At 38.3% G+C, this 12,632-nt stretch overlaps 1 protein-coding gene across 7 annotated transcripts in view; it reads left to right on the forward strand.

The window, feature by feature from the left end:
- The window catches only part of septin9a (septin 9a), an 83,918-nt gene extending 82,077 nt beyond the window's left edge, over positions 1-1,841 (forward strand). For all 7 annotated transcript variants that reach the window (XM_082180388.1, XM_082180389.1, XM_082180390.1 and 4 more), the window contains one exon: positions 388-1,841. In XM_082180388.1, coding sequence (XP_082036514.1) covers positions 388-520 — 133 coding nt within the window. In that variant the 3' untranslated portion in view covers positions 521-1,841. The remainder of the gene's footprint in view (positions 1-387) is intronic.
- The last annotated feature ends 10,791 nt before the right edge of the window (positions 1,842-12,632 follow it).

The raw sequence follows: 12,632 nt of genomic DNA on the forward strand, positions 1-12,632 counted from the left end.
AAAGTGTACTGCTTTTTCACAATTGTACAGCTGCGATTGTTTATCCAAAAATGAAATTCTATCATCATTTTCTATTATTTACTCTCTCATCTCGTTCCAAACCTGTATGACATTCTTCTGTGGAAAACAAAATATCCATATCCATACAATTAAAGTCCAAATGTTGTTTTGCACCCTTTGACTTCCGTTGGATGGTCCAAAAATAGACATTTTTCAGAATATCTTATTTTGTGTTCCACAAATGAAAGTAGGCCATAATGGGTTTGGACCTTTTTAAGGGTCATTAAATAATTGTAATTTTGATGTGGACTTTAATTCTGATAGTGTTAGTGACGTGCTGGGCTTGTTTTCATCATCATAACTCTGTGATTGGCTCATGTTCTGCAGAACCCACATGCAGAACATTAAAGACATCACCAGCAGCATCCACTACGAGATGTACCGCGTCCGCCGGCTCAACGAGAATAACACTCAGGCAAACGGCCTCGGCGACCACCATCCGGCCTCCCACGAAATCTAGCGCCCCGAAATAAACAACCCCTACGCTCCTGTTCCTCACTCCTCTCCAATCCCCAACCCTCCATTCACCTTACACCCCTTTCCGCCCCCTTCAATCAGCCATGGACCTGAGGTGAAGAGGTCCATCAAGAGAAGCACATAATGACTTTACCTCCAAGCAACTCCAGCACAGTGCTCTTAAACCCTCAAGCCATCTGCACGGGCACTGCAGGGGCAAAGAGGTCAAAAACACAGCCGTTAAAGAGCATCTCTATATACTGCATGCGTTTGACTCACTCTGTTGATGCTTCAGGTCTGTGCGTGCTGAAGTTGATTACGAGTCAGTTTCTGATTGGTCAAGCTGTGCAAAAAGCTCTTCACATGCAGCATCACTCTTCCTTTTCGATATCGCCATGATTATTTTACAGGAAAATGCTCATTTTATGTGATTCGTCGAATGCTCTCTTAATATTTATGCTTAATTTTGAGCGAGACCGATAAGAGACAAGGCTAAGTCATCTTTTGAACCCAGAGCTAAAGTGGCAGCACCTTTTAATTTCCATTCCACTTTATAAAACTACAGGATATCTGATGTCTATACATACAAAGCAAATACTAGTTGCCTACAGCATTGTGGAGAACCTGTTGTGCCATTGTTTCTGCTAATTTTTTCATCAAATCTGTGCAAATAATTACAGGAATATTGACTCATTGGACCCCCAGCACCATTTAAAAACATAGTGATGAGGTTTGGGAGTTGTGTTAGGAAGATTATCCAAATTGAATAGTATTTATGTGGATTAAATGAGATCGTCACATAATTTATACAGACGATCTTATTTATTACAGAATGTGACCTGAACTGGACAGAGAATAACAGTGTGTTCAATGTATTTTAATGAATCATTTAATTGTGTGTATACTGTCCACCTGGTACACTGTTTTTATCAGGCCATATTCAGTGCCATTTATCTTAAACCTTCCAGAACGCCTCGTTCTCTTCCAGTCATGCTGAATATGTGGAAATCTTGTCAGTTTAGGTGTCTTGTTTTTGTCTTAGCCTAGAGGAAAGGGCCTACAGGAGAGGAAACTTTAAGTGCTAAGATGTCTGTGTGCCTTAAAGCTGCCTGCCACGTCTGATGAGGAGCCACTTTTAAAAGTTCCTCAGGCTTTGTTCTTGTCTGCAAACCCCCTTTATTAATGCTCGTCATTGGGAAAATATCTTTGTTTTGTACTGTGCTGTTTATTCATAGTGATACAATTTTTGTATTGGTATTCAGAGTAACACAAATAACTTTGATATCCTGTTATTTTAAGGAAATAAAGATTTAAATGGTAAATAATTAGTTTGACTCTTTTTATAAATGTCATTGCTCAAATGATGTGGTCCTGGGACAGATTTGTTGATTAATAATGAGTTCTGTTTTCCACTCCATGATATTATTTTCCATCTAGGTACTAAATTAAGTTGTCCGTCAGATTAAATTGCCTGCTTTTATTAAAGCCATATAATTTTGACATTCATTTGACATTTGCTCTTCAACAAGTATATGAAAATTGCTTATTTCTAATGCCTCTCTCTCTATTACTTGCTTTTATTAACAAGGTCATTGTATATTCGTTATGTCAGATACATTATTTGGCTTTTAGAGAATTTTATTTATATCTGGATCAGTACTGATTATATGGTGTTTTAACAGGTTTTTTTATTTATTTAGTGTAACATGCTCTCACATCTCATAGAGATGACCAAAAAATCTGATGCTTTTTTAACTTTACATGTACTGGAAGCCTTTACAGAATTGATACTCCAGATGCAAGTAATTCATCTTTTTCAGCAGGGACCATGTACAGCGTTTTAGGTCAATGCTTGGACTTAACAGCTTACTTGAATGAGATATCTTACAGTAGAGCACAATCACACCTGAAGCACCTGTCCCGTATCACACTTCTTGAAGTTTTATTTTATTGCCTTGAAATGTAATTATCGAAATATGTATTATGTTTTGGCCTTTTTTAGGATAATTTAGGTGCTTGGAGTTGATCTTAAACAAGCACCCAGGCATTTCCAGCAAATATCTCATACACTTGTAAATACCAAAGATGCATTTAAAATAATGTCCTCTTTTTGCATCATCTTTATCATTGTGATGTGTTGCATATCTGTATTTATGTCCTTCCCCATCCATCTCAAAATGGAGATGCATTCTTATCGCTGTTAAAATGGCACCCCGTTTTCTCACTTTTACAGAAACAGATGGTGCCCTGCTTTGCTTGCACCTTATGTCTACACCTCTGCCTCTCCGCTCACAGAACTCTGTTTCCCAGATTCCTTCTTTCCCGTATCTCACGGAATGAGACAGCGGGGCGTCTGTTCCCACTACGGTCTGTTTGCTCTCCCTCCCTCCTGATCCTCCCTTTATTTGCGCTTTTGCATGTTGCTGTAATTAAATTAATTTGCCATTTGAATGGGCATAGTTTGTGTGTGGACGCCATCTTCATGAAGATGAGAGAGCCCCTTGAGGGCACTTATTACTGGGCAAAGCCCCCACTGTTACAGGGCACTAAACTCTAAAGGTGGCATATTTATTTTGCCCCTGAAGACTAATTCCTGATCTCTGCTTGATGCACGTGTTTGTATTTGCGGTCACTCTAATTATATGCTGTCTTGTCTCATCTGCGCTTATTATTTTGGGAAAAATAAATCTGCTTAGCAACTAACAGTTGTCATCTGACCAGCTCCAGCAGTCGAAGACTTCAAATTCTGTACAATACACATACACTGAATTATTTTTATGTTATGGCCAAATAAAATGCTATATTAATTTGTCTGATGACTCTAAAATAATTTTAAATGCTGTGCTATTATGGCTTGCCACTGTAGATCATAAAGCCAAACCAGTTGAGAACAACTGGTTGTATAAACTTTCTCCATTCTTTGTCTATGTGTTTGTTTAATTAACTATAGCTACTGCGTAAAGAAGCATTAGTCCTGTACGTAGCTTTTCCTCACATTGAGGAAAGCAATGGGAGGCAACATTTGTTTGGACCACATTAATAAATATCAGCACTCAATTTGCATTGTAAAACAAAATGCTTTGATATGTTAGCATGGTGTGAGTATTCATGTAAATACTAAATGTACAGAATATGTAGAAGAGGAGTGGGTAATGTTGTCGTCATCTAGAGTAGCTACTCGTCTGCATAACCTTTGTTCAACTCTCTTGCATTTTTTCCCACAATAATCAGCATATGCTCGAGCCGTCCTTGAGGTCTCCTCCGTAGTAATTAGCAGAAAGTCAACAGCTCTAGTTCTGACTCCACCTCTCTAATCTGCATATGTTAGCTGCTATAAGACTGTGTTAATTAAAACTGCCTATTTCCTTTTTTAAGGACCCCACTTTAATTAGACACATTACCTGCCGTTTTGTTTTCTATCACTGCTCAGAGCGGCGGGCATGGTTGTGGCCACCTGCCGTCATGCTCCACCTTGCCCCTTGATTGTCTCTGCAGGCATCTGTGCGATTTGTTTCGAATTTGTTTTTCTCGTCCTTTCTACATGGCTTCATTTTCCTGTTGTTGTTTTGGCTCTACCTTACCGCCTCTCTTCGTATCTCTCTCCCTGTGTTTCATGTGTCTGTTCCTTTCTGTCTGCTGGCTCAATGCCAGGCTCTCAGACATGCAAGAGAGGGGTGGATGCAGCCATATGCAGATCATACTGGCCTTGATTAGGAAGCAGCAGCAAATTCAATTCAACTTGGTGTGTGTGTGTGTGTGTGTGTGTGTGTGTGTGTGTGTGTGTGTGTGTGTGTGTGTGTGTGGGTGGTGCTGGGTGGGGGGGTGGGGGAGTTCTGTCAAGTCAAGTGTGATCTTTTTGACATTTAAATTTTTACAGAAACAGATTACAGTTGTTGTTGTTCCAGTAATGCTTTTGGTTTTGACACATTCTTTCTTACATGTATTATTATTATTTATAACTTTAACAATTTATTTATTTAAATCTTTTTTCCTTTTCATTTAAGTTATTTATTGTAACATATTATTTCTCTTTTTTTATGAAAATAAGCAAAACTTTGTGATATCGGGTGTTAGATTTTGATATCGTGCTGTGTATTTCTATTGCATGCATGTTATTATTTTACATTAGAAATGTGTTTTTTCTTAAAACTGTTATTTTTTTCATTTTATTTATTATTTTTAACAAGACATTTTTTGTAACATCAGGTGTCTGGATTTGAAATCAATGAAGTGTGGTGCATTCCCTTTGCATGTGCAACGGTTTATTATATACGTAAGATCACACTTTTGAGAAATGCAGAGAGAGAGAGAGAGATAAAGGGAGAGCAAGAGAGGATCCTCCCTCATTTCCTTTTGATGTGAAGGTTTTTCCTGAAGCTACTGGCTGAGAGTAATTACGCAAATCAGTTTCCAGTGTTCTTGCTTCCATAACATTGAGTGAGACAATGGTGTGGTTTTGTGTTGTGCTAGTATACTAATCTGAATGAGTTTGTGTGCTTTCATTAGTGTGTATGTGTTGTCGGAAAAATAGGCACAAAGGGGTGGCATTCATTTATGCAGTTACAGCCCAGTTCAATACTGTACATGTACAAGGTACCAACCTGACAGCATCTTTCTTCATCCTCCTTAGCTGTTGTTTCAACTTTGACATTTCATTCTTGTAGGACTGCTCAGGGGTCTGGGGCTTTGTTGGGTCTAAGACTGAAACGTCAATAGAAAGGAAAAAAGACAAAATAGGTGGCTGAGTGCATGCGACACATTGAAGGTTTTGTTAGGCTGTTGGTGTCTGATTCACTCTCTTCATGGCAGGGTCTCTGGGGTTACTACACACCTCGGTCATATTAAGAGTCTCAGTCTCAGGCTGTCTGATGATGATTTGTGGATGTGTGTGCGGTCCCTAACGATAGGTATCGCTCTTTAATAAAACGCACATGGGCTCTGCACCAAAAACTAGTGAGCTGTCTAAGGAGGCAACATAGTTGCTCTCAACGTGAAGGCTGTTCATAAAGGTAGACTACTAAATAATAATAATAATAAAAAACTTTTATGCTTTCACCATTTCTTATATCCCTCCCTGTTCTAGCTTGTACTATTCGGAATGATGTTTGAAAAACATTGGATTGCTAGTGCTGCTTGTTTTATTGCCTCTTTAAGATGAATCTCTTCATTTGTACATCACTTTGGCTAAAAGCATCTACTAAATGAGTAAATGTGAAATGTAAATTATGCAGCCTTAACATAGCTAGTTTTTACACAATCTGTCTTCACAAAGACAATTCCAGATTGAACTGTGTCGAGCAGAGTAAAAAGTCTAAGATGGCATGTAAATAAAGACCTACTTAAATTCCATTTAATACTTAGTATTGATTTTTTTATTATTATTATTGTTCAGTGTAATTAAAAATTAATAGTTTACCCAATGTTTGTGTAAAGTAAGTGTTAGCTTACTTTGGGTTCTGCCTATGAGTGTTCAAATTTAAGTTTCCTAATCTATGTATTCACAATTAAATCAAAACTCCCAGTGCTTGATATTTTACAGCAGCAGCTTCAAAAACAAGTTTGAGCCTATGACTAATTTGTTCTACAACACATGAAAGTCTTTTTGAGTTAATGTTAACCACACACTTAAATTTGCTTTAATTCGAAAAGCTGCAGTCTAAAAACACTTAGGAAATTCACAAGGGATCTTCTAATTAGACTTTTGCGTTGGTCTAAAGATGAAAGTCATGTTGCATTATGAAATTTGTCTGTACGTTAAAGCAACACCCATTTTCACTATAGCGCAGACTGAATTCTAAGTTGTCACAATCACAGGCCACATAAGAATAGGCGATGGTCAAATTATTTTGAACATCCCTGTCTTATAAGGCATTCTGTTACTTTTGCAACTGACTGCATTCCACAATTTCATTTTCAGCTTTGTCCTCTAGATGGCTCTCTGATCTCCATCTATGGGCAAGACCTTCTGTAGATCAGTGTGATGTAGTGCGAGCAGTTCCTTTTATAAATTAATTTTTCATTTATTTTTTTGCCACCCTGGTGTAAAAAGCACTGGAAACACAGCAGATCTATTTGCACTCAAGTAGTCTCGTGTATTTAAAAAAAAAACTACACCAAAATGCAAGTTTGATGTCAGATAGTAGTGCATGTGCTTTGATATTTTGTGCAGCTGTCTGTCTGTCTCTCTGCATACATATATGTAGCCTATAGTATTTATATATATGAATTTTTGTATATAAATAAATAAATAAATATATATACCTTTAGGGGTGTAACGTACACAAAACAGACGGTTCAGTACGTAGGCTACCTTGGTTTTGAAGTCAAAATTCGATACACGTTCAGTAAAGTAGGGGGGAGAAAACTAAACATAAAATTGCTTTTTGTATTATGTAACAGTGGTTTACTGAACAAATTGTGTCTCTGTCTTTAAATAAATTCAATTATGACTACGTTTCTTAAGGATAAAAAATGTATCTCTGCTAATACTGTAAACTAGGGAGCCCTACTTGCACTTAACTATAGTAATATAGGCTAGGTTAACAACAGAGCCCAAACTATTAGCCTAAATTCAATTACTATTTATTGAGAGATTACACAAGATGATACGTTTCAGTAAGTTACTGTATCCTTCAACATACCTTCAGATGTTCATTCATGTTTATTCTGTAAATAGGAGGAAGAGATGATCGCGGCCGCTTGAACTGAGGCGCCTATGAGATCTTTCACGCCACATTAAAGAGCGTCAAAACCCCATTTTCTTTTTGAATTTCGTTTTGAAATGGACATAATTTGAAAGATGACACGTTTCTTATTGAAAGTAACAAAACGCAGAGCTTATTGCGATTAATGGTGGTTAGGCTAAGGCTAGTGTAACCTATTTGTCATGTAGCCTAGTGGTTAGGGAGTTGGACTGGTAACCCAAGGTTGCTGGTTCGATTCCAGAACCGGTGGGAAATGACTGAGGTGCCCTTGAGCAAGGCACCTAACCCCTAATCGCTCCCCGGGCGCCACACAAAGGCTGCCCGCTGCTCTGGGTGTGTATCCACGTTTGCAGTGTTGTGTGTTAACTACTCACTACTCTGCTCCTAATGTGTGTGCATTAACTTGGATGGGTTAAATGCAGAGGTCAAATTCCAAGTATGGGTTACCATACTTGGCCGTCACGTGTCACTTTCACTTTCACTTTCACTTTCACTTTCACTATACTGCTTTCGTCTTATCCTGTCTTTGTCCGTTGTCAAAATGTGTCGAGTTGTTGTTCATCTTAGGTTGTATTTACCTAATTTTAAGACCTGCCAAGGACCAGATGATTTTTATTATGTCCTGAATCCTGATACGTGTGTGTGTCAACCAAACATATTTTTGAGTTTTTAACAGGGCTCTCACAGACCCCAAACAAACTTCGAGATGATGTAATTAAATGTCAGTGTTTTGTCTGAAAATCAATTTGGTATCACAGGAGAATATTTCCATCTTGCATCAGTAGAGTCAGTGGCCTGTTTCCTTCTCGGGCAGGATGTTGTTGTGCTGTGCTGTGTATGTGCCTGATGTTGCTCCATTGGAGTTAATTATCTGCATTAATGAGAGCAGCTCACTCATTTATCATCGTCTCATTCACTCTGCAAGCGCCTGACTATAGCTGCACTGCCCCCTATCAGTAGATTTGTGTGTGTATGTGTGACACCATGCTATTTGCAGTCCCCTGAACTGTTTTGATTTCCATGTGATTTTACATTCAGCATTCGTATTCAGAATAAATTTACATGTAAAATAAACATTTGTTCATGCACACTTTAATGCATTGAGTCACATGCACCACAGGTTTTATTTACTTTGAGTGTTATTTTCATCTCATCCAAGGTGAGATGAAGGCCTCTTTGAATCACTTTTCTCATATATCATCTTCTGTCTGGCCTGTTGGTGGCTTTATAACTTTACATTTAAGAAGCAACTGGCCAATCCTGGCTTTGCAAGAGCTACCCAACATAAGGATCCATAAAACCAGTTATTCGTTTTCTCGCTGGAGAACGTGAGTGTATTCCATCTGGACATCAAGTGGACATTTGGAACGTTATAACACAATCAGGGCACCTCTTTAACCTCCACACCTTTTCTGTGTCTCTTTCTATCCCTCCTGCTTTTCTTCATTTTGCGCCGTCCATGTAAAATATGGAGGGTTTGGAGAGATTGTTTGATGTATTCAATCAGGTGCACTCGATGTGGGACAGATGATGCATGACCGCAGGATGGCTGGAGAATGAGTTTCGGATGAATAAAAAGAAGAGGGGGTGACTGAGGAGATGATGAGTGGTCTTATGGCTGTAAAGAAGGGGCTGAAGGGGCTTCCATCAGGTAAATTGCCCTTTACTAGCATATTGCAGGAGCCAGTCTCTATTTCATTCGACCGGGGAGTCACGTCTGCGGCCATTAAAGTGCTGATGTGGGACATTGGATGGACAAGTCGGAGCTAAGGCTAATAGTATAATCAGGTACTAAGGAATTCATTTTCTCCTTGGCTGCACTCTGCGTGCAGGGATGCAAAGGGGAGTCGAGAGATCTGCGGGTTAACCTGTGTCCCGTTAGCCCACAGTAACTCCCAATCCCAGCGTTAATCTACAACCTCTATAACTCCCTCTGACTCTGCAAAAGGTCATGGGTCAACAGCGAAGCATTCATTTAATGCTCATACCACTTAAAGAGATGATGAAGCTTTCTTTACTGTATATAGCACCATAAGATGTATAATATTTGATGTGACAAAAGATCCTGGAATGCCTTCCTGTTCCTGTTTATACACTCACAACACCGTTTGTTCTTTGTGTGAATGACCCACACAGATGCTGAGTTTGTCATGCATAATGTGATATTTTATGTCTGGTGTTTATTCCGCAATATCTGGGTGAGTGTCACAAAAACTTGTCAAACTTTGGCTTTCAAAGGAGCCCCGCACATGATATGCTGGAAAAAATGTGTATTGTGGCCACTTTAACAAATTCGTTCCCACAACTTATACTAATACTGTACGTCAGCACGTTTTGCTAATTTGTTCCCTCGTATTAAGTAGATCGAGAGCACGATATAATAATTTGTTCCCTCGTTTTACTAAATCGTGGCCACATTGTAGTAATTAATTCCCTTGTTTTTAGTCCAATCAAAACGAGGGAACAAATTGGTACAGACGTGGACACGATTTACTAAAACGAGGGTAGGAATTATTATATTGTGCGCGTGATTTAAACGAGGGAACGATTTAGAAAGTCGTGTGTACGAATTGTTAAGTCGTGGCCACAATGTACATATTTATTCCTGCAAGTCATATTCACCCCCTAAAAGCGTAAATAAATAAATTGAGAAAATACATTTGCCAAATATAATAAATAATGGCAAAAAATTTCTTTCTTTCTTTCTTTTATAGTGAAAAATGACCAGGGCTGCTTTCCCAAAAGTATATAGGCCTAAGAGGATCGTTGATCTCTACGATCAACTTAGCTCACGATGCTTTTGAGAAACGCAGCCCTGGACATGTTTCCTGAGATCTACTCATTGGTTAATGAATAGCTTATTGTTTTTGGGTGCTGTAGGTGTTGTGCCATGGTGCGACCCGAAAGTCTGATCCTAAACCAGCTGGTTTTGCAGCACAGTGCCCCTCCACTTGCATCTCTGCTGCCAACCTTCTCCCTCCCCCTCCAGCCTTATCTTCCTCTCCTGTTTACCACTGGCTCACTAATGGAAAAAATTTGCAGCAATATGCAAAAAAGCCGCTAAGGCAAATGCAGGTTGCCCAGGCAACAAAGAGGTTATCTTCCTGGGCGCTGATGGAAATCAGTGTAGTGCGCCTAGCTCTCGCATCCTGCCGAAAATTAGATGGAGGAAAGAATACAAAGACAGAGACGTGCAAGCGTGAGTTGGAAGGGTCCCAGGGGCCAGTTCGACTTCAAGCCATGTTTAGTTTTCATCAGCGGCCTTGGCAGACATGCCGGCTTTCAATCCTTTATGTATTTGTGTGGAATTACAGGAAGAAATCAGAGTCTCACAGCAACAAATATAACTCTGAGCCATGAAGTCATTGTGTTATATTGCGTATTGTAATATTTACATGTAGCCTAGCTACTTAATTTTGGCAGTTTTAATATTCATTTTTGGACCTCTGCTCTAACAGTATGAGGTGATTTTTGTGGGTTTAACCTGCTCGGCTTTGAATGTGATGATAAACAGCATAGTCTCCATATTTAATCTTGTTTCCGTCAGGCATCTGCAGAGACACAGTGGACCACGAGTCATTGAAAAATATTGTCATGGAAGGTAGTGAATAAGGAGAGATCAATTAAAATAGATATGCTTGAAATTCATGTGTATTTTTAGCAACGTCAGATCTGAAAGCTACATTTTCCTGGAATAGAATAATAGAAAATAAATACTATAACCTTGAGCTATTAAATGTCAGATCTAGTGTAAAAAATATCTCCACAATAATATCAGTGTATCTTATTAGTTGCACCTTTTCGGAGCAATTACACTGAAGACAACCACTGAAAAGCAGTTCAAGGCAAAACACCAAGTGAAAGATTATATTTAGAATATTTTTTTTCCCTCAATCGCAAAGAGTTTTAATAAAAAAAAATAAAAAAAAATGATGTGAGCCGTTAACTTTCATTACCTCATATTTGGTTATATTTACATTTTCATACAATTTGATGTATTTAATTTTGTACATATTCTTTGTCCATATTAATATGCTCTCATGGTATTAGAGAGTAATATCGGTGAGAACAGCACTTTAACCAATGTAACCCTGCTCATTATATCTTTTTTTATATTATTTTTAACTCCCAATATTTGACTTTCTTTTTTCTTACAGCTTAATCAAATCCTTAAATACAATTTCTGATTGGCTCTGAACAGCCCAGCTCTTTTTCTCAGCTGGAGTTTTCCTGCAGGAAAAGGGGAAATTGCTGAATTGCTAGCTTCAATCTGCTTGCCTCTTGATATTAAACAATAAAGGGAAACACCATTGCCTGTAGAAGTGCAGTGTTTATTAAAGGTGAACGAGGGCTTATGGACCTCTGAACTGCGAATAGGTTGCTTTATTTCTCTCCTTACTGTTTTATCATCATGCTTATAGTGTACTGTTTTTATGTTGGATTTCCCTTCTAACATGTTAAGGCAGTAGTGACATTTTCTCTTAATGAAACAACATGGAGACGCAGTCATGCTTAATTAGCGACTGATGTGTGCTGACTGAAATCTATTCATCAAAATCTCTGTTGGCCACAGGAAATATATAGACTGGGAGACGTTGTAAACAAAGAATAAGGCAGAAAATATGTATTGTGAGAGGAGAGGAGGACTCTCCTTTGCAACTTCCACTCCTTTGACATTTCTAATGTATTTCGTATTCCTTTTTTCCCCTCTCGGTTTGTCATTCCCACAGTACTATTTTTAGATGCTGGCAATGTACTAAATAAATTTGAATTGTGCCAAATGGTTGTCTGTATACACATATTGACAGATACAAAGAGAATAAATTTTTTCAGAGTATGATTTCTTTTATTATTGATTATCTAACCACTCTCCTTTATCTTCATTGTCCTCTTTTTGATCTTGTTGTTCCCTTTTGTCAGTCTCTTTCCTGTTTGCCTCATGATGACTCTATTGTGAACATGATAGCAGTGATGATGCTTGACCGAGCACATCAATCTAACACAGGGCTGTAATTGTGTTTATTTTTCTTGAGTAGCCTAATCTTTCCCTTCTGACATAAGCTTTTTTCACACATAATGTTCATGCTCATGTTAATGTTAATTACAGTAGAGCCCATATATAACGTTTGGGGTCTTCATTTTGAAACGGGTATCTTATGCTCACCAAGGCTGCATGTAATTTATTTGATCAAAAACACATTAAAACAGTTATATTATGGGTTAGAGTTAGATTTTTTGGGTACAATGTTGCACTAGCTGATATGATGTGGATGAAGCACCACACGCAATTAAAATGTTCAGTTCAAATGTTCTGATTCCTTTGTAGAAATGCTTATTTATTCTGTGAGCAAAAAGGGTGCATCCATGTTAAAGTAAATAGTGTTTTGCTGCTCATGTGATGTTGGCTGCCAT

The sequence above is a fragment of the Leuciscus leuciscus genome, assembly GCF_965113295.1.
Source record: "Leuciscus leuciscus genome assembly, chromosome: 1".
In the NCBI taxonomy this organism is placed as follows: domain Eukaryota; kingdom Metazoa; phylum Chordata; class Actinopteri; order Cypriniformes; family Leuciscidae; genus Leuciscus; species Leuciscus leuciscus.